Source organism: Vulpes lagopus, chromosome 11 (assembly GCF_018345385.1).
Source record: "Vulpes lagopus strain Blue_001 chromosome 11, ASM1834538v1, whole genome shotgun sequence".
In the NCBI taxonomy this organism is placed as follows: domain Eukaryota; kingdom Metazoa; phylum Chordata; class Mammalia; order Carnivora; family Canidae; genus Vulpes; species Vulpes lagopus.
Genome location: NC_054834.1, coordinates 22,349,797 through 22,370,527, shown reverse-complemented (window position 1 = coordinate 22,370,527; position 20,731 = coordinate 22,349,797). Strand labels below are relative to the sequence as shown.

Sequence of the window (20,731 nt, the reverse complement as noted above, 5' to 3'; positions counted from 1 at the left end):
AGAAACATAAAGAACTATGTTTTTTGCCAGTGTAGGGGAGAATAATTGAATTTCAAGGCTTGTTTTTTTTTTTTTTTTTTCCTGTCTGCCTTAAAAGTATATCTATCTACTCATGAGAAAGCAAGGGGTCAATAATTTAAAAAATGAAAGATAAAAGAAGTTAGTCAAACTTCGAGGAGATGAAGGTTAATTTTTTTATTAGCATCATGCCCCATCTTGATTGACTTTTTTATTTCCTTTTATTAAAAAACTTCCTGATTTTTAGATACAGCCTAATTGTCCTAATATAATATCATTATTTCCATCTTCCCATGAGAGGATACAGTGTGTTTTCCAAAGAAGGGAAAGGAAAATAAGCTCTACTTTTTTTCTCAACCTAATTTATGCTCACATTTAAGAATCCCATTGCTTCCCTAGCCAGCTTCAACTTGTAAATCCAGATTTTGATGTGGCTGTGGAAGTGCAAACAGTTTTCAGTTGTGTCAAGTGGCAGCACAGCCCAATGGGATCATGCTCAAGACAGTCACTAAATGTAGTTATAAAACAAATGTTATTGAAGGAATGGCTTTGTGCGACCATCTCTGTGTTATAAAATTCAAGTACAAAAAAGCTGCAAAGGATTTAATTATCATTTTTACAGCCCCACCAGAAATAGTAGAGGCCAACTGTATGTATCTACTTTAATCCTAAAGGCAATGGACACCTTGAGTCTGGAGAGAATTGAAGAATAAAACTCACTAAAAACATAAAATCCCCCCAATTTTGGTTATTTCTGAGTGTGACTGGGCAGGAATAAATATTTATTGCAATTATTCCTCAGTCCACAACATCTTTTAGGATATACTATTCAGAATTTCCCTAAATAACTCTAAAACTGGCCTGATTTTTTTATGATATGTGTATATATACACACATATTGTATATAATTTAACTATATATGAAATACATATATTTAAATTGAAGTGAAGAACTTTGGATTATATGGTAAAGAAGACAAACTAGGTACTTCAGCTAATAAAGCCTGAAATTAAGAAATTGATGAATTATTCATATTTTGTGAGACTAATCAATTGAGTTCATGTAGCATATATTTACGAACAACCATTCCGTTTCCCTCTATTTGAATCATGATCCTGCCAGTTAATAAGTATGCAGCCTTTCCAGCATACCTTAATTCTGCTGAGTTCCATTTTTTTCTGTCCTGTCTCACAGAATTGCCATGAGGATTAAATGAGTAAACACGTAACTAGCATTTAGAACTCTGCCTAGGAAAAACTAAACATTTAATGAATGTTAGCTCTTTTTTATTTTTATGTGCTTACTTTATAAATTGTCTTTCATACATAAATTAAGAACTTTTGCTAAATGTGTAAGTGAAAAAATGACTAAAATATGCAGGTGAAAAATTTTAACAATTATTCATATTCACAAATTAAGAAAAGATGATGTCTTTGGAAGGTATTTTAATAATACAGATTATTTTCATATATATTGACATATCTAGAATTTCAGTGAAAGTACTTGAGTTTGCATTTAACGCTAATTCCCACCTTTTTAAAAAGTTATAGATTTCACTTTGCTTCATTGATAAAAAATTTACTATTCCACTGTATTATGACTCTTGTCCTTATGTTTCCCCACAATCTCATTACCTTAGTAACAAAGTCCAAAACAAATAGAAGCTTTAAAACTCATGAGTTTTTTTTTCTTTTGAGTTTTTTTCTTCTAAGTATACCTGCCTAGAGAAATAGGCATGAATTCTAAAGTAGTAACCAAGGCTTGCTATTATATTCAAAGAGGTCACATCCATTCTTCCTATGCCATCATAAAAAAATATATATGTATATAAAAAACATAAGATATAAAGAACATAGATTACCAAAGTTATTTTGAATTTTATTGTAGAATATTTCAAACTACTGAAAGTATAAAAAATAACTAACAAATACCTGTGTTCTTGCCTTTAGTTTTATCAAATTTTAATATTTTGCTCTATAGGCTTCAGATTTTTTTATTAAAATATATTTTATAGATACCCCTGAAGTCCTCTGAAACCATTCCCTTGTCCACCTGAGATAACCACTAACTAGAATTTATTACCTATAATTCCCAAACTCTTAATGATTTTTATACATTTATTATATATACATGTATTCATAAACAGCTTACTATATTATTTCACATGATTTTAAGATAATATCCATCTTGATATATAGAGATATATTTCATTCATTTTAACATTTTACTATTTCATTAAATGAATATATCATAATGCATTTATATATTTCTTACTAATATGTTATTAGAAACAATGTTTTAGTGAATGTTTTTAAACACATTCCTTGTGCACAGGTGGGAGAATTTCTCTAAGGTAGAAGTGAAATAAGTCAAAGTAGAATTTTCTGGGTATTTGGGTACATAGATTTAAACTTCACCAGTTTAAAAAAATATGAAAAATAAACTTCACCAGTTTTATCTAAAAACTATGTGCAAATTTATACTGTGTGTGGCCTATGAGAATTCCTGTTTCTTTAAATCATTGCATATACATTTCCCCAAACTGTTTGCAATTTATCTTGAATGCAAAAATGGTCAAATCCTGCTCTTATTTTTATACAAATGAGTTGGTTAGAAGTGAGAAGACTGATGCTTTTTCTTAAACTGGATTCAATTCACAATGGCTGACACGTGAGGTCTTGGGGAATCCTAAATTCAGTGGTTCGCAATCTACACATTAGATTTATCCAAGAGAGTAAAAAAAAATTCTGATACTCACGCCTAATAGGAGATCCTATTAAATCAGGATATGCTTGGGGGTGCAAGGCTGGGAGATCTGGGTGTGGCAGTTGTTGCTCTACTTTGCAGCCTTAGAACTCAGATTCCTAGGTGATCCCAATATGCAGTCATTGTTGGGAATTATTGTCCTTCTGCATATGGCTGATAAGAAAGAGAATAAAGCAAAAGAGAGAAGAAAGACATTTTAAAAGTGAGTGGTGAGCTAAAACTGGATTCTCAATAGCTATGTCTAGAATGGATAGGGTAAATTAGAGCCTGGGAAACAATAGGATGCATTCCAGCATGTGGCTGTGCTTGAGAGTGGGGACTAGCAAGAGTTAGTAGTAGGCCCTTAGTTGGGAATACAACATCAAGTCAAGGGTCAGGATCCAATTCATGTAGAAAAGACAATTTGCAAAATCAAAGCGCACGAAAGGACTCTAGATGAGTAGGTTGGTTTTCAGGGCTCTGGTGCCCACCAGAACCGAAGTATCATCTAGGACCTGAGCTATAAGGCTAGGCAGAAAATTTGGGGAAGAGGCAGTGAGGATTGGATAAAGGCATTGTCTGTATGGGCAACTTTGATAATAGCAAACAACAATAATTCCAAACCCACCAGCTGGTTGAGTCAGCTATAGGTGTTCTGTTTTTTTTTTAATTAGAATAGGTTTGGGTTATAAACTTCTAACTGTTGCTCAGATGGAATGGAAAAGTCAAGGAAAAATTCAAATGCCCCAAGTTATAATGAATGAGGAACTATTTTGATCTGGTTCATAATGGCTTATCTGGGCTATTGACATAAACCAAGAAATTATATTGAATTGCTTTATAACTAAATATCCTATTTTACTAAAAGTGTCAAAATATGCTTTAAATATAAGGTAACAAGCGTTCATGGAATCTCAGCGATAGCAACAAACATTTCTCATCCTTTCCTCATCAAAACAATTACTACGATTTTGTATAAGAAAAAAGTGAAAGAGCATTTATTTGGCTTTGCAGATATGATTAGAAGTAAAACTATTGGAAAGCTAAATACCAAGTTATTATTTATGGGGCAAGAAGATATTGATGTTACCATATAGTTCATGTAATTGTCTCCTGCATTCAGGAAGGAGAAAGGCTCTAAAATTATGGTATAGTTAGAACACCTAAAAGCTTTTCTTTAAAAACCACCTTTTGGGCAAATAAAACTAAAGGCAACCAACATATTTTTAAATTGTCATTTTGTATTCAACTTAAGGTTTTAGACAGGAAGGTGATGGGATGATTACATAATGATTTAGAACAAAATATCATCTTGAAATGTCTGCATGCCCTTCTGGCTGACTATGAAGAAATCAGTTAAGGTAAATCATCAAGATAACTCTTTTTTTTTTTTTCCTCCTAATTCAGTGCTGAGTACAAGAGGAGGACTAAATATGTTCAAAAAAGTCTTAATCCCGAGTGGAATCAAACAGTAATTTATAAAAGTATCTCCATGGAACAGGTATGCAATGATATTTTCTATGTGACAGATTTAGACTAATGTTAAGAATAGCGATGACAAAATCATTGCAAGATAGTGGTCTATCAGTTTTGCCACATAAACAAAAAGAAATGAGTAAAATACAAATAATAAATGTAGCCAGTGAAAGAAAATGGATACAGTTCAAAGTTCCATGAGTTTACACTGTTAAAATGTGTGCATTTTAACAAAGCAGCCAAAAAATATAGAAATAAGACCAATGTAACCTTTTTCATCAATTATTGCAAAATTTAAATATTTCAACAGGCTGGGCCGCATTTATATTTTGAGGAAAAATATTTTCCAACTGGCTATGTATTTTTTAAAATTTTGGCCAATCACTTTCATTTTTTTTCCAGTTTTACTGAGATGATTGACATAATACATTGTATAAGATTATGGTATACACCATAATGATTTGATGTGTATATATTGCAAAAATAATAGCTGGCAATATTTTGACTTTCACAAATAATACACAGAAAATATTCAGTGTGTATAAATGTATTATTGCACCAGGCAACATTTTAGGAATTCATCTCTTCTCTAAATCAAGACCTCTTAAGAACCTCAGCATTATGGGGCTAAATCTATGGGCCAAGACATACAGATGACTAGCCTAAAGGATTTTAAAAGAGAGATTTTTTATTAGTCCTCCAGAAAGTTTCTTTTTTATTTTTATTTTTTTTAATTTTTATTTATTTATGATAGGAACACAGTGAGAGAGAGAGGCAGAGACACAGGCAGAGGGAGAAGCAGGCTCCATGCACCGGGAGCCTGACGTGGGATTCGATCCCGGATCTCCAGGATCGCGCCCTGGGCCAAAGGCAGGTGCCAAACCGCTGCGCCACCCAGGGATCCCTCTCCGGAAAGTTTCTAATTTGATTACGAAATTGAAGCTAGGTGCAAAGTGCTTTTTATTTATAAAAATCAAGGGAGGGGATTTAGAATAACAAGGAATTAGTAAAAGTTTGAGGTCACTTATGAACAAACACTAGGTTCGACTATAAAATCACTCATTTTATATAATATTCAATATAAGCCCACATTTTCAGATGAAATTTGAAGCCTTTTGACACAAATAGAAAGAATTCAAGGAAGTGAAAGTCAATGAATCTATAATAGAGTGTGATGCAAATGTATGATGATATATGGGTTAATGAAATTTTGATTTAAACTGTAGCTCAAGAAGAAAACACTGGAGGTGACGGTCTGGGATTATGATAGATTTTCTTCCAATGACTTTCTTGGTGAGGTGAGCATCTGATTTCCTTTTCCTTATTTGCTTTCACTATGAACCAGCAATCAGAGCTTGTTCCAAGCATATTTCTGAAGTTTATAAAATAATCATTTTGGGTAAAGTTTTGTTTGGTAGATAGGACGTATTTCCTGATTTATTCCTTGAATGGATGAATAATAATTTGAGAAATGGTTTTCACTCTACCATTTGATGTACTTTATAATTAATTTGCAGATGAATTATAAATTCTTTTGATAGGAGGTATATAATCATGCTGTGAATCCAAATTTGAGATAAACTATTATGAAATGAGCTAGATTTTTAAAACACATTTTCAGATATTTAATTGCTATTCTTCAACTGCATGTATCAGTGACTTGATGTGACATTCTACATTCTTATTTCTTCTAAGTGTCCCATGAAAAATCTCTCAAAATATTTTACAAGGCAAAACTAGAAGTAGGAGAAAGCAATAAAAAAAACGATTTTATGTTAGGTCACATGGGAATCTAACCTAATCATGAAATCTGGCAGAGTGATACGATCCTGTGTTTTTTTATATCTATCATATTTCAACAAAATATATTTTACTTAGTAATCTTTACTTAAAGCACAAGTTATGAATTAATGTTAAAAAATAAAGCATCTCCAAAAAAAAAAAAAATCACCTAGACGATATGACGTCCCTTCCCAGAAACAACAGAAAACAGTTGTGTGGTCTAGGTGACATGACACCTTGTCTGGTTCCAAGACTCTGCACTTTTCTTTCCCATCAAAACTAGACCATTTGACCTTCACTTGCAGGCTCCATGCTGGTACAGCCACTGAGACTAATCTCCATCTTTGGATAGTTCTAGGACGCAGTATTATATCTGATTTAACGTCCCATTTCAGAAAACTGATTTATTGTAGTCCTTATAATGTATTGTTCACATGAACCTAAAGCATATATCCATTATGTTGGTTCTCATTTTTTTATATCTCATCAGATCTAAAACGCCAGCAATTGTAAAATGCACTATTACTCATGAACTCTAAGAAAAAAAAATGGTGCCAATTAAACCATAACACAGTGCTTTTTTCTCATCATAAATGGTTAGTCATATCCTTATTTCAAATATGAACTGAAGTATGTTTTAAATACAGGGAATAAGTTAGTAATTGCAAATTACCCGTTCTTTTTATCTTATCCATCTCATATCTAAAAATCAGTCTTTAAAAATGATATTCAGTGTTAAAAGCAAAAGATATCCAAGTGTAGCACTGAAATGTGTTCATTTAACAAAAGATAGCTTTCATTCATAAAGGAATGGAGTTGCGACTCTACGTTTTCACATCTCCAAATAATTTAATTAATAGTCAAAGATTTTATACAGTTCAGTTTAATCAATTCATTTATTTTATACAGTTCAGTTTAATCAATTCATTTATTTTTTAAAAGACTTTATTTATTCATGAGAGACACACAGAGACAGGCAGAAACACAGGCAAAGGGAGAAGCAGGCTCCATGCAGGGAGCCCGACGTGGGACTGGATCCCGAGTCCCGGGACTCCAGGGACTCCAGGATCATGCCCTGGGCCAAAGGCAGGCGCTAAACCGCTGAGCCACCCAGGGATCCCCTCAAATGTTCATTTAAAAAAAACATTATTTCAGAGAGAAAAAGAGAATGCACAGTGGGGAGGTGCAGTGGGAGAGCAGAGCAGAGCCCAGTGTGGGGCTCAATCTCACAACCCCGAGATCATGACCTGAGCCAAAACCAAGCGTGTGACACCCAACCGACTGCACCTAGGTGCAGTGCCCCTAATCAAATGTTTATCAAGCATCTACTATGCACAAGACATTGTTCTCAATGTCATGGGTAAAGAAAAATGAGGAAAACAGCCTTGTCATCCTCAGAGTCATACCATATCTTTTGACTTACTTCCTTGAGTAAATTTCAGATCACACAAAAAAGTAATGAATGAATTATATCAATTTCATTGACTTACTACATTTTTTTTCAGGTATTGATTGATTTATCTAGCACATCTCATCTGGATAACACCCCTAGATGGTATTCTCTCAAAGAACAGACTGAAAGCATCGATCATGGCAAGTCTCATTCTAGTCAGAGCAGCCAACAGTCTCCGAAGCCATCTGTCATCAAAAGCAGAAGCCATGGTATCTTCCCTGACCCATCCAAGGGTAGGAGATATTTCAAGTAGAAAAATCTTAGAATCTTTTATTCTATTTGTTCACCCAGTAACTTCCTGAATATGAATGCCTGTATATTTAATATACTTTAAAATGTTGGATTCTACTGGGAAGTATGTAATATAATATCCTGCAAATAGTAGTGGACATGGAATCAGGAAAAATGAGCTTTAGTCTCAGATCAGCGCATAATCAGGTGTAGGACGTGTATGACTTTGTGATCGTCGCCTCTCTGACTCTGGCTTTCAACCAGCACAAGGGACGAGGAGGTTGGGCTGTACGAGCTGTTGGGTTATTTCCAGCTCCCGAAATCCATGATAATATGATTTCACGAAGAAAAATAAAAGTCCTCGACAGTCCATTGACCAGACACACTTACCATTACCATTTATGCATATTTCTTCTCATCGTTTAAACCCGTTTTTCCATAGGTATATTCTAACTCATATATATGTAATGTATGCACACATATAATTTTGCACCCTGCGTTTTATTTATATCAAGAACATTTAACCCATGTCATCGAAATAACTGGTACGTTGACATTTACTTAAACCTTTCCTAAATGTTGGCCTCAAGCTAATTCTATAACTTTTCTATAAACTACCATCATCACGTCTGAAAGAAACGTTGTCCGTTGATTTGGCAGCACGCACAGCACCCCCTCTGAGCGAGCTTTGCCCTTGAGAGGTTCGTTGCCAGTTCCCCACAACTTGAATCTTCATCATGAACCGAGTTCTGCCTGGACCACATAACCGTGTCCTGTGCTGCGTAGACACACCGACCTATGTATTCTAAGTCTCCGCTAGTGTTGTCAGAGTGTGCCCGAGCGCCGCCCCGGTCTCCTCCTCCCAGGAACGCACCAGGCCAGGGGCTGCGCCCGCGAGAGGGGGAGGCAAGCGCGGGTCCCGGGGAGGCGGGCGCCCCTGGCCCAGAGCCGCGCCTCGGGGTCCCCCGCCAGGCCCGCTGCGCCCCGCCTCGCTGCCTCGGCCCCCTCGCCGGGTCCGGGGCCCGGGACTAGAGAACGGCCTGGGCCGAGCTTCTCCGCACCCCGACACCTCACTGCGGGCCCCTGCCCTCCCCCCGCGCCCCTGCCTTCCTTCCGGCCGCCCGGAGGCTCACAGGGCCCGGTGCCTGCCCGCGGTCCAGAGGCCGCCCGCCTCGACCCTGCCCACCGCGACCCACCGCCCGGAGACCCCCCCACCCCGGGCCCCTGCCGCCTCCTTGTGGAGCCCCCGGCCCCCCCCCCAGTGGAACCCCTGTCCCCCCCGCCGTGGAGCCCCCGCCCCCTCCCCGCGGCGCCCCCGGCCCATCCCGGTGGCGCCACTGCCCCCCCCCCCGACCGACGCCCCTGCCCCTCCCACGCCCCTGCTCCCCCCACCGGCGTCCCTGCCCCGCCCCCCGCGGCGCCCCTGCCCCCTCCCCACGGCGCCCCGCCCCCTCCCCGTGGAGCCCCCACTCCCCCGTGGCGCCCTCGCCCCCCCCGCGGCGCCCCTGCCCCCTCCCCATGGCGCCCCTGTCACCCCACCGGCGCCCCCGCCCCCCCGCGGCACCCCCGCCGCCCCACGCCCCTGCCCCGCCCCCCGCGGCGCCCCTCCCCGCCCACCCCACCGGCGTCCCTGCCCCCCAAGCCCCTGCCCCGCCCCCCGCGGCGCCCCCGCCCTCCTCCCCGTGGAGCCCCGCCCCCCCCCGCGGCGCCCCTGCCCCCCTCCCCGTGGAGCCCCGCCCCCCCCCCGCGGCGCCCCTGCCCCCCCCCCCCCGTGGCCTTGGTTCGGGCCGCCCGGAGGCTCGCAGGGCCTGGTGCCTCCCGGAGCCCGCCCGGAGCCGGGCCGCCTCGACCCCACCGCCGTCGGGCCTCGGCTCCCGGGAAGGCGCCCCGCGTCCGGCCGCGGCCGAGGCGCTAACCCCGCCCGCCTTGTGACCAGACATGCAGGTGCCCACCATCGAGAAGTCGCACAGCAGCCCCGGCAGCTCCAAGTCGTCGTCCGAGGGCCACCTGCGCTCGCACGGGCCGTCGCGCAGCCAGAGCCGCAGCAGCGTCGCGCAGAGCCACCTGGACGACGCGGGCGCCGCCATCGCCGCCGCCGAGGCCGCCGTGCAGCAGCTCCGCCTGCAACCAAGTAAAAGCCGCCGATAAACCCCGCATGGCCGCTTGCGCCGCCCGCCCGGCCCGCCCCGGCCGCCCCGGCCCGCCCCGGCCGCCCCGGCCCGCCCGCTCCCCGCGCTTGGCCCCCGCCCCGCCCCGCTCCGGCCCCGGCCCCGGCCCCGGCCCCGGGCGGCCGCCGCTCGCCCCGCCCGCCTGCCCGCCCGCCCGTCCGTCCGTCTGTCTGTCTGTCTGTCTGCTGGCGCGCACTGCACTAAAACTGGCTGTTTCCCCGTCTGCACCCCCCCCAGCCCGGGCCTCCCGGGCCCGCGACACCCCGCAGAGCCCGCGACCGTAAGGCTGACGGACGCCGGCTTCCCTCGAGGCCCCCAAGGGACACACGCAGGCAGCACCCCAAGGGCACAGCCCCCCAAGGGCACACACGCAGGCAGCCCCCCAACGGCACAGCCCCCAAGGGCACAGCCCCCCAAGGGCACACACGCAGGCAGCCCCCCAAGGGCACACACGCAGGCAGCCCCCCAACGGCACAGCCCCCAAGGGCACAGCCCCCCAAGGGCACACACGCAGGCAGCCCCCCAACGGCACAGCCCCCAAGGGCACAGCCCCCCAAGGGCACACACGCAGGCAGCACCCCAGGGGCACAGCCCCCCAAGGGCAGACACGCAGGCTCTAGAAGCCGCTGTGAGCCGGGGGCGCCCCGAGGCGGGGGGCAAAGAGCAGGGCGTCCCGCAGGCCTCAGCCCCCAAGGCTCCGCAGTCACACGCCGCAGCCCTCCCTGCAGGGACTTCCTAGTCTTGGGGGAAACCGTGACAAGAATCATGTCTTACATTTTCAAAAAGAAAACAAAAACAGAATATCGATCATATGTGTAGGCCTAGGTGGCGAGGCGTGTGACCCCCTTGAGGAGCACAGCGCGGTCCGCGCCGTTGGACCTCGCCCTGTACGGGATACCGGAGAGTTTATGGGCGTTTTCCCCTCTGGATCCTCATGCAGTCAGGGTATCCGGTGAGGCCCAACAATCCACCCATCCGAGTTGCGGTACTTTCGTTTGCTTTCTGACAATTTAGTCGACCCATATATCAAAACGTAAGGAGCACAGAGATTTTACAAAGGGAGGTGCACTTGGACTCCCAGGAGGCATTAGGCGGCCAACAGAGAGACACAGATGGTTCCCCCATCTCCCAAAGTCTTCTTTCCAAAGAAACAGCCAGTTTTAACCCCTTCGGTGCTGTGCATGTGGTGTCATCTTGGCATTCGGGAACACAAGTTCTTTAAAAAGAGCGAAAGATCACTTCTGTTTGCATGACTAACATGTAAGCCGGTTCCATCTGAGGATACATACTCTGGGTTTCCATTTCACCCACACCGCCACAGCAGCACATAAGAGCGGTCAGGCTAATCATGCCAGGAAGCAGCACAGACACAGCATAGCAGGCGTCCTCCCCATTCAGAGAACTCAGTCTGATAATCTGCCTCCACCAGCCAATGGCAACCAAGACCAAAGCCAGCTAGCCCTCAGGAAGGTGATGTCTGATGGACCAGTCAAGCCAGAAGGAGGTGAGCAGAAAGGCGCTCGCTATTCAAAGCACACAGCAAGAACGTCCCCCCAGTTTAAAGCCCTCATCTTTTAATTTTTAGAGATTGTCTGATAAAATATGTTTATCCACTTCTTAATGTGCTTTTGTGGGCATGGCATTTCAGGACTTCATCATCACTGTGTAAGTCCCCAGATCAGTCCCATAATATATTGACTACAGTGATTTGTATTTTTCTATGCACTGGGCATCTTTTGACTTCTGTTGGGAAATAGATTAACAATATTCATATTTGCAGAATGGAATGCATGCTACTAACCTAATCTGTTCAAGCATGACTATAAATATGTTGCATTGTGATAAAAGTTTAAACTGCTCAAAAATTCGAGTTAGCATACCGGTTGGAATGTAGATCAGTTTTTGTTGCATATTATTTCAAGTGTAACTTTTAAAAAAAATTCAGTGGATTTTGGAAATTCTTTAGAGGAAAGTAAGGGAAAAATTGTTAATGCACTAATTCACCTTTACATGGTGAAAGTTCTCTCTTGATCCTACAAACAGACATTTTCCACTCCTGTTTCCATAGTTGTTAAGTGTATCAGATGTGTTGGGCATGTGAATATCCAAGTGCCTGTGTAATAAATAAAGTATCTTTATTTCATTCATAAACCACTGGGTTCTGAGCCATTGTTATATGATGCAGCTTAAAATGAGTGTGTCAGTTTTTGCTTTCTCATTTGATTCCTTGCAATAGAGTATTGATAGTTCCCATTCCATTGCTAGTGAGACCTCTAACGATAGAACATTTTGGGGGCAGAACAAAGTTTTGTGTTGAAACATCATTAGCTAGATGGAAAATAACTACCAAATAAAAGCACCAAGCGTACATAACCACGGGAGTAAATAATGGTGTTGGGCTATTCCGGGCCATCGGTCCAACATGTCTTGCTCCCACATCTGATCTGCTCCACAATCTTCTCAGGTTCCTGGCTAGACCGGTGGGATCCTCTGAGCCCTGGTTGTGGAGGTGCATCCAAACTTGATTCCGTAGCTGTGTTCAGAATGGAAAGCAAGTTTGTATCCCTCCCTAACTAGGCCCCAACATTCTGGGGCTTTCCCCAAGAAAGAGGGCCACTGCCAGTCACAGGAATCAAACGAGGGTGATTACAGAGTTATCTCCAAATTTGATCCAAAAATATTTCTAAAATAAAGGGTTTAAGCAAATAGAAGAGCTGTGCCCCCTCGAGTCTCTTCCCACCCTAAAATACTTGATTTTATGATTCTCTACATGTCCCCCAATTACAATCAAGTCATATATTTTTTTCTATTGTATTTCCCTTTATTCCCCCAAACTGACCATTTTTAATACGGTCTTGTTCCAACCAATCAGAGATTCACGGGCAGTGGAACACCTATGTATCAGAAAGCATGGTGATGTTTTCGGAATTAGCCAGGTCACTGTCCCCTCTGCAGATTGCCTTTTCTGATTAGCTCACTAGTACTTCCCAAAGGTACTTAAAATCCCGCCTCTCACCTTTTCTTCCATTTGAATAAATTCAGTTGGTTTCTCGGTGTTACTCATTTTTCTTACTTCAAATATTTCATACCTATAAGTGTCACAGGAGTGAAATGCTTCCCTATTTCACTCTATTTTAAATCATCATGACTTCAGGATTACGATACTATATTTTGAATGATTTTTTTTCTTGATGCGGTTCTTAAAATTTGTAGCAAAATATTTTTAATTCCCTTTCTTTGCACAATGCTGTAATGGATATTCTCACCCATTAGAAGGTACTGTGACTATCTGAAGCCATTCTGTATTGAAATAATCAAGATAACATAGGCTGCTTTCTTGTTTAATTTTGTACTGATGATAAAATGCCATTTTCTGTAATATAATTATTGCCCTGCTACTATAAATATACCAAGGATATAATTCAACCATGCATTTTGCAGAACAATTAATAGTCAACATGCTATAGGATTAAAATTATATAAAATGGTGCATAAAAAAGCTTGAAAAAGCTTTTAAAGCTTAGAAAAATTGGTACAAGATGTAAACAAAGAGCCAACAAGTTCCTTAATTGTTTTAAATTTTTTTTCAAGTTCCTTAATTTTGAGTGTTTAGATAAAAGCCTTCCATTTCAACCTCGCAGTGGAATTCATACAGTCCCATCTGCATTCTGATGGTGATGCCCTTCATCTGGACAGTTCTTCCCATCGCACCGACTGCTTTGTCGCCCATCTTCTCATTCTCTCCCACCTGGTAGATGAGGTATTCATGGCGGATATTCTTATCCCTGGTTTCTGAGTGAACCATCAGAGGGCTGGGATGATGGATAGAACATGCGGAAAGTTCTAGAATTGGCAACCTGACCCTGGTTCCCAGGCCTAAACCTTGGCCGCTTAAGTGCATCGGCTCCTTTTGAAATCACACTCCTCTCATTTCGGTGAAAACAACGTCATCCACATACTTGGTATTTATCACTTAAGCTCTCAGAACTGATTAGAAGTTGCTAGAAACGATGTCAGAATGCGATGTAGACTTGCCCTCCCAACGTGATCCCTTCCTGTGAAGGCTGCGAATCCAGCTGCCAGACCAAGGGAATGACCCCTGTGCTGCGTGAGCCTGGGGCAAGCGAGTCGCAGAGGCTGGGTGTGCATCTGGAGTCTCCTCCAGTGGGGGGCCAGTGTCCCTAAAGAGTCTTTCGAATATTTTTTGTGAGCTTCTCAGCAGATTTCTGCCTGAAGTAGCATAAAATATGGGTCAGACAAGAATTACGGAGTGAGCCAGAAAGCTCTCTGTCCCCCTGTGGGTTTAGCTGCGCTAGGAAACCTGAAGAGAAAGATGAGACAGATTGTGCCAGATAATCCTGATGCCTAAATGACCCTTTTGTATTTAGAAATCCCTGGAAACTTTTTTTTTTTTTCCCCAAACCGGTTGGTTTGGCTGAACACAGGCTCCACCATTTCAGAAGGTGAGAGCCACAAAGGGGTGGGGGTGCGGGGGTGTTAAAAATGGTCCTTTTTTAAAAACCATACTCAAACTGAAATAAATTGAAGCATTCTTACAACCTTAAATAGTAAATTAGTTGACCTCAACTACATTTTAGGTGCATTTTGAAATTCCTGAGTCATTTTTGTTTGGTACTAAGATTGTATGTGAATTTTAAACTTAGTAATACAGGTTGAGGAGAAATGTCCCTCCACCCTGGGCAATGAGCTCAGAGCCATCAGGATGGGCTGGAGAGGGTAGGTGAGCAGACCAAAAGCTAAATAAGGTGCATGAGGAGATTAGGGTAAAGCATTCCCGGGTGTGGCCCAGTTGTAGGAGAAAGGCCTGAAGCTCCTTCTGCAGACCACTGCTGAGAACTCCACTTTCAATAAGGCTCATGTTCAGCACCTGTTAAAGAAGAGTTCCAAGTCCCCATGTTGCCGTGGTGAACTCTTCCTAACCGCCACCTGTGGGAGCTGCTGTCTTGGGCAAGCCGATGGGGTGGAGGCCTGTGGGGTGGAGGTTGGTGGGGTGGAGGCCGATGGGGTAGAAGGCGGTGGGGTGGAAGGCGGTGGGGTGGAGGCTGGTGGGGTGGTGGCCTATGGGGTGGAGGCCAATGGGGCTGAGAGGAATGTTGGTGACCAAGGGCAGTAGCTAATCGGTGTCCTAGTCTCTCCTGACCAGAAGTAGGTGGTCACTTTGGGTCAGAAAGATTTAGCATTCTCTGTTTCTGGGAAGGACAGGGTTGGAAAGGAAGTAAAGGAGAAATCAGAAGAGAAATCAAAGTGAGGTCATTTGGAGGTGAAGTCTTCCACCACGTATGTAAGAGGCTAATAAAAACAGATTTGCACTCCTCATTTCAATGTGTTCCTATACAAAAACAAAAACAAAAACTTAGATAAAACTTTGGGTAGTTTAGAATAAAAAGAAAATTGAAACTGTAATGATGTGAACACAGCAAACATCCAACAAAATCTGAGGGAATCCAATTGGAGCATCTCAGCTTTAAAGTTTTCTGCTTGTTTCTCTGGGGGTGATGGTTTTCTTTGTTGTCTGTGAAGATCAAAATGCTCTTCTAAAGTTTTTCTTTTCTTTTTTTTTTTTTTATTTGAGTTTCCATGTTTTCTTAGAATGATTGATTACCCATTTCCAAATTTTCCTTAGTCATTTGACATTCATTGCCAGGAATATCTCTACTAGCCATGCGGAGCCATAGAGAGTAAATGTATAGCTCTGACCATGTGACACTGTCTCTCACTTGTGGACGTTTATTCACAAAGATGAATCCACTGATCTACCATCAATAGGTGCTTTTGTTCTTTTCCAGTAAGAGCTGTGGGTCTGCACCAAGCCATCCATATGTCTGGTTCACACTGGGGATTTATATGTTCATTTCTTCTGACATGAATAGCAAGACCAACGGGGCCAAGTATCAGATTTGCCTTCAATATCGCTGCACCTTAGTCAAATGATCTAGCTCTAGGCCTGTGTAACTGGATGTGACTGTGAATACATGATCTGATTTTAACATGCCAAAGTCCCTTAAATGCTGCTTATGACGTAGCTTTCCCAATGTTCAACTTAATTTTTAAGATGCAAATTATTTTCAAAAAGTTAATTAATCAAATTCCCACCAGGGAGGCAGGAGCCTGAGAAAATGAGACAGGCAAAGGCTGATGGAGAAGAGAAATGAGAAGCATGGAGCATGAGAAGGCAGAGGGGAACACAGTGTGGGACCACAGAAAACATGAGCCTCTGCCTGGGAGTGTTTTCCCCTGGGTAGGAAAGATCATGGAACTGGGGGAAACACTACTAAGGAGAGGCAGACAGATATCATCTGGCTACTTAACAGTATTGCCTAAATCTGGATATCTACCTACCCATGAATTACTTTATTTTTTCCACTTTTCATCTGCATGTACTACATTATGTAAAACCGTGATATTTCACCCATTCAGCATTGTGCAAGAAAATGGGGTGGGGGTGGTGAAGAGAGGGAGGACTCAGTTACTGGGATAGGAGGAAAGGAATCTTCATGTGTACTGAACCAGGCTCTGAAAATATCCTCTCTTTCTTTTTGTTTTATTACTGAATTGAGTGTGTATATTACAATGAATTGTTGAGCCAAAAAAAAAAAAACCTTACTGATTTTAAATGAAAACATATTATGTCAGAAATGCAGAATTTTGATTGGGGTGTTTACTTTTTTAGATACAGGAATAGGAATAATGTAGACAATCATAGCTTTATAACTCAATGTATTTCAAGCTACTCTAAGGTAACTGAAGATTTCATGAAGATACTGAAGACTAAAATTTAATTAATTAACGAATTAAGTGCATAATTTGAACAATGTCTAATAAAAATATTGATATTATAAATCAAATAAAAATGGATAAACTTTTAAGAAGAAAATGCTTGATAAAAGAAGCATGGGACCCTTTTCTAAACCTAAAAGCAAAACAGTGGAGTAAAATTTCTGCTATATTTGTTTTTAAAAGAGTAAAGGAACAAAATCCACTTTTCATCATTTGAAAATAGGTCACATTATAATTTTACCTGATTCTCTCTATAAAATGAATTTGGAATCTGCATAAATCTATAAAAAGTGGACTTTTTTACACTATATAATTTAAACTTCTTTATATATGGATATATGGATCTATTACATGCTTTTAGTTTGTTCATTTGTCTCATTGCTGATGACATTTCATAAAGTGAACAACTATTGAATCCTATTTTGGCTTCATCCAACTATTGAGACACCAGCAAATTAAAGACTTTATGTAGAGAAAAACCCATTTTTAGGAGAATGTGCATTATTTTATGCCTGCCAAATATCATTATTTATTGTGGGTTTCTTCATACAATAAAGTAGCTTTTTAAAGCAAAAGTAGAACAGACAAGAATAATTTTTTGATATTGTCATTTTTAATTCACACCTTTCTCCTTTGTAGAGTTGTAAAGTTCAGGACAGAACAAATTCCAAAGCTAGAGAGGTTAATAAGAATAATATCAATAATAATAAATCTTTTTTAAAAAAGGCTAAAAGCCTGATATTTTTCACTGTAACCATAAAATGAAAGGCACAACAGAATAGTCATGTATATAGTGATTTAAGATGACTGTCAAAGAAATCTGAGGCTACTTGGGTTCTACACATTTTCATACTTAATATTTCATTTCTCTTATGGTAAATCTTAGACCAGTAATTCTCAATGTGTGTCCCGGGACCCTTTCAAAGGTTTACCAGGTGGAATACAAGATTATTCAGTGTTGCCTTTTTCCCCTCTCATTCTGTCTCATGTACAGTGGGGTTTTCCTGCATTTACATGAGATGTTATGACATCATTGCTTTGAAGGTTAATGGAATATATGCTTATCATTGCTTATTTAAAATTTGTCTTCATCTTGAATATGACAAATATTGATAGCTATAACTCACATAAAATAAAGTTCTTTAGAGAATTCAATATTTTTTAAGAATGTAAAAGTGGTCTTGAGATCAAAATGTTGAAGAGCCACTAATCTATACCTATTCTATGCACAATCATAATTTTTCCAGAAGCTGAAGACAGTAGGTAACTGGAGGTCTCTTCCAAGATATGTCATAGCTGTCTCTAAATTTTCTATGCTTTTTTCTTTTAAACTGTATTTCAGAATCCCTTCTTTCCTTTCTCATTTAATGTTAATTTATAATTCTTAAGATTATATATAACAAATGACAATATTTTATTTAATATTTAAACTATTTTATTGGGCTTGATTTAGGTCAGATTATGAATGTATGTCCATATATATTGTTTTCTACTTTCAAAACTTGGCTAGAAAATTGCCTATCAGCTTTATCAAGCTGCTCCTAACCTAAAGTAGAGAAGGCATATTATAAAGTAAGAATAACTGTTATCTGCGTCCTTATCTTAAAGATAAGGCTTATTGGAAAAAATTGTTATGAATTGTTTCCTTTTATCTCCTATGGCATTATCTATATTACTGGTTTCATATATTTAAATTAATTTTGTTGGCACTACACTGAGGATCATCACTTTGATTCAAATTTGAGAAAAAATTTTACTTCTTACCTAATTCTTGACTTTTATTGTCAAGTAACAATTTAATGTGTTTTCAAATAATTAAAGCTAAAAGGGAATTCTGAAAATATTTATCATTTATAGACAATATTATTTGAATAACGTATATTAGCTCATCATTTATTCATATTCATATACACACTTTTTGAATGACTGTTATGTTCCAGAACCTCTTCAAAGCATTAGTGACCCTGCAGTGAACAAAACACATGAAAATTGCTGGATTGTTGCCTTTTAGGTAGATTTCCCTGGAAGTCTCCCATCCTAGTAATATTTTTTGAATAACCAATTAGATATCTGGGAAGAATTAAAGAATGGGAAAAGCGTAGGTTTTGCTCCCCTGAGTTTGAAAAAGAAAAAAATGTCTTATGTTTATATGCATTCAAACATCCTCATGTTTAGAAATATCTGGAAATATAATTAATTATATTTTTATTTGTCCTGGCTCTGGTTCTCACTAATAATCTTTACAGTCCCCTGTGCTATAACCAACTATAGGAGGGAAGAAAGTAATAATTGTCCAAACTCCTCTTTGTTCTCTGCCCTCTGACAACAACATTTAAATGATTGGAAAAATAATAGTGTTTGTTATAACGTTAGCCATGTAAAACAGTCTGCTTTGGGCAAAATGTTTATATAAATCAAACTTTGTGGATTTGATTTAAGGAGAAAATCTTTGTTATCTACATGTTCATGATCTAAGTTACCAATTTCAGGATTATGTAAGAACGTTTTCCAAAACTGATTTTTTTTAATTTTTATTTATTTATTTATGATAGTCACAGAGAGAGAGAGAGAGAGAGAGAGAGAGGCAGAGACACAGGCTCCATGCACCGGGAGCCCGACATGGGATTCGATCCCGAGTCTCCAGGATTGCGCCCTGGGCCAAAGGCAGGCGCTAAACCGCTGCGCCACCCAGGGATCCCCAAAACTGATTATTTTTAAATTACTTTCCACTCAAACAATCCTGCATGTTTTCCAATCAAACTGCAACAGAGAATACTTGTGGTTCAAAATACAATTAAATGAATACTGAAAAATTAGGAGTTGCTTTTGAGAGCTTAATTCAGATCTTGCATTTTTTCCAAGTATGAGTCTCCCTACTATTAATCTTTTAAAGATAAAAACTATTTATTGTGTTATAACAATTATGGTAGCATGGTTAGCACAAAACCAAAACTTGGTACTTAGTAAATTCTTTGTTGATTCTCTCTCTTCAGAAACAAATAGATTTAGAGCCTAAATTTATTAAAGATAAAATATTTTAATCTTATGATAATATCTTAAACTTTTTTCCATTAGTTACTAAGAAATTTTGGTTCCTACTTAAATTGTATTTATTTTAAATATTTTAAATATTAAAATGTCGATATTTATTTAATATATTTAATTTAAACATTAAACATTTAAATATTTTATTTACTTCTTTGAAAACTAGTTCTGAATCAAAAACCTTAAAAACAGAAGATGTACCTAAAAGGCAACAATCCAGCAAAAATATAAGAACTATAGCATAGTGAGCCATCACATATATTTATGTAAAAAAAAATCCTCTCTACTATGTTATTAGTTTAATTTTACTCTCACTTACAAACACCTGTTATAGTAAAGTTATGTATTATTACTTCTGGGAGTGATCATTAATCCCACTATCTACAAAGCTAGAGAATGAATGACGAGTGAGTACAGGGAAATATCTGCAAATTGCTGATAGCATTAGATAAAAACAGATCGCATTGACTATTGAAATGTCTTGGAAATTCAGTCCTAAGGCCAATATAGATGGAGAAGGAAGAGTGTGAACGTGACTAAGCTTTACCACCATTCCTGGGACTTAGTAAATAAGAGGCATCCTTCCTCTCTGAAAGAAGCTACTATGTGAATATGGAATATCTGAAGGAACATACTTTGATTTTTTTAAGGGAAAAGAACTACAACATTCCATTTCTCATAGTTTGTTATAACTTTCCAAAATTATATATATATATATAATATACATATATATAAATATGTAATTTGCCATTTTAAAGAAATGACATAGAAGTCTGAGGTGTTTTCAGTACATTCATTTGTAAAAAAAAACTTGCAATTTGGAAGTATGTGGAAACTCCTACAAGTAGCCATATCGAAACTACCTATCCCATGGGGGGAGAAGGGGATGGCTGGTTTCTTGAGAATTTTTCCAAATCAGATAACGAATACACTGAAGTAATATTTAAAAATATTAAATTGTAAAACACCACACTTCATTTTAATACCCCTAAACTGTCATAGGGAGCATAAAAAA

General features: G+C 40.2%; 1 protein-coding gene across 5 annotated transcripts in view; it reads left to right on the top strand.

Annotated features, from left to right (window-relative positions):
* The window catches only part of PCLO (piccolo presynaptic cytomatrix protein), a 432,028-nt gene that overhangs the window by 333,511 nt on the left and 77,786 nt on the right, over positions 1-20,731 (top strand). For 4 of the 5 annotated variants that reach the window (XM_041722030.1, XM_041722032.1, XM_041722029.1 and 1 more), the window contains 5 exons: positions 4,171-4,264; positions 5,466-5,537; positions 7,527-7,707; positions 9,642-9,836; positions 11,195-11,377. In XM_041722030.1, the coding sequence (XP_041577964.1) occupies positions 4,171-4,264; positions 5,466-5,537; positions 7,527-7,707; positions 9,642-9,836; positions 11,195-11,377 (725 nt within the window). The remainder of the gene's footprint in view (positions 1-4,170; positions 4,265-5,465; positions 5,538-7,526; positions 7,708-9,641; positions 9,837-11,194; positions 11,378-20,731) is intronic. The other variant, XM_041722031.1, reaches the window with a different exon arrangement.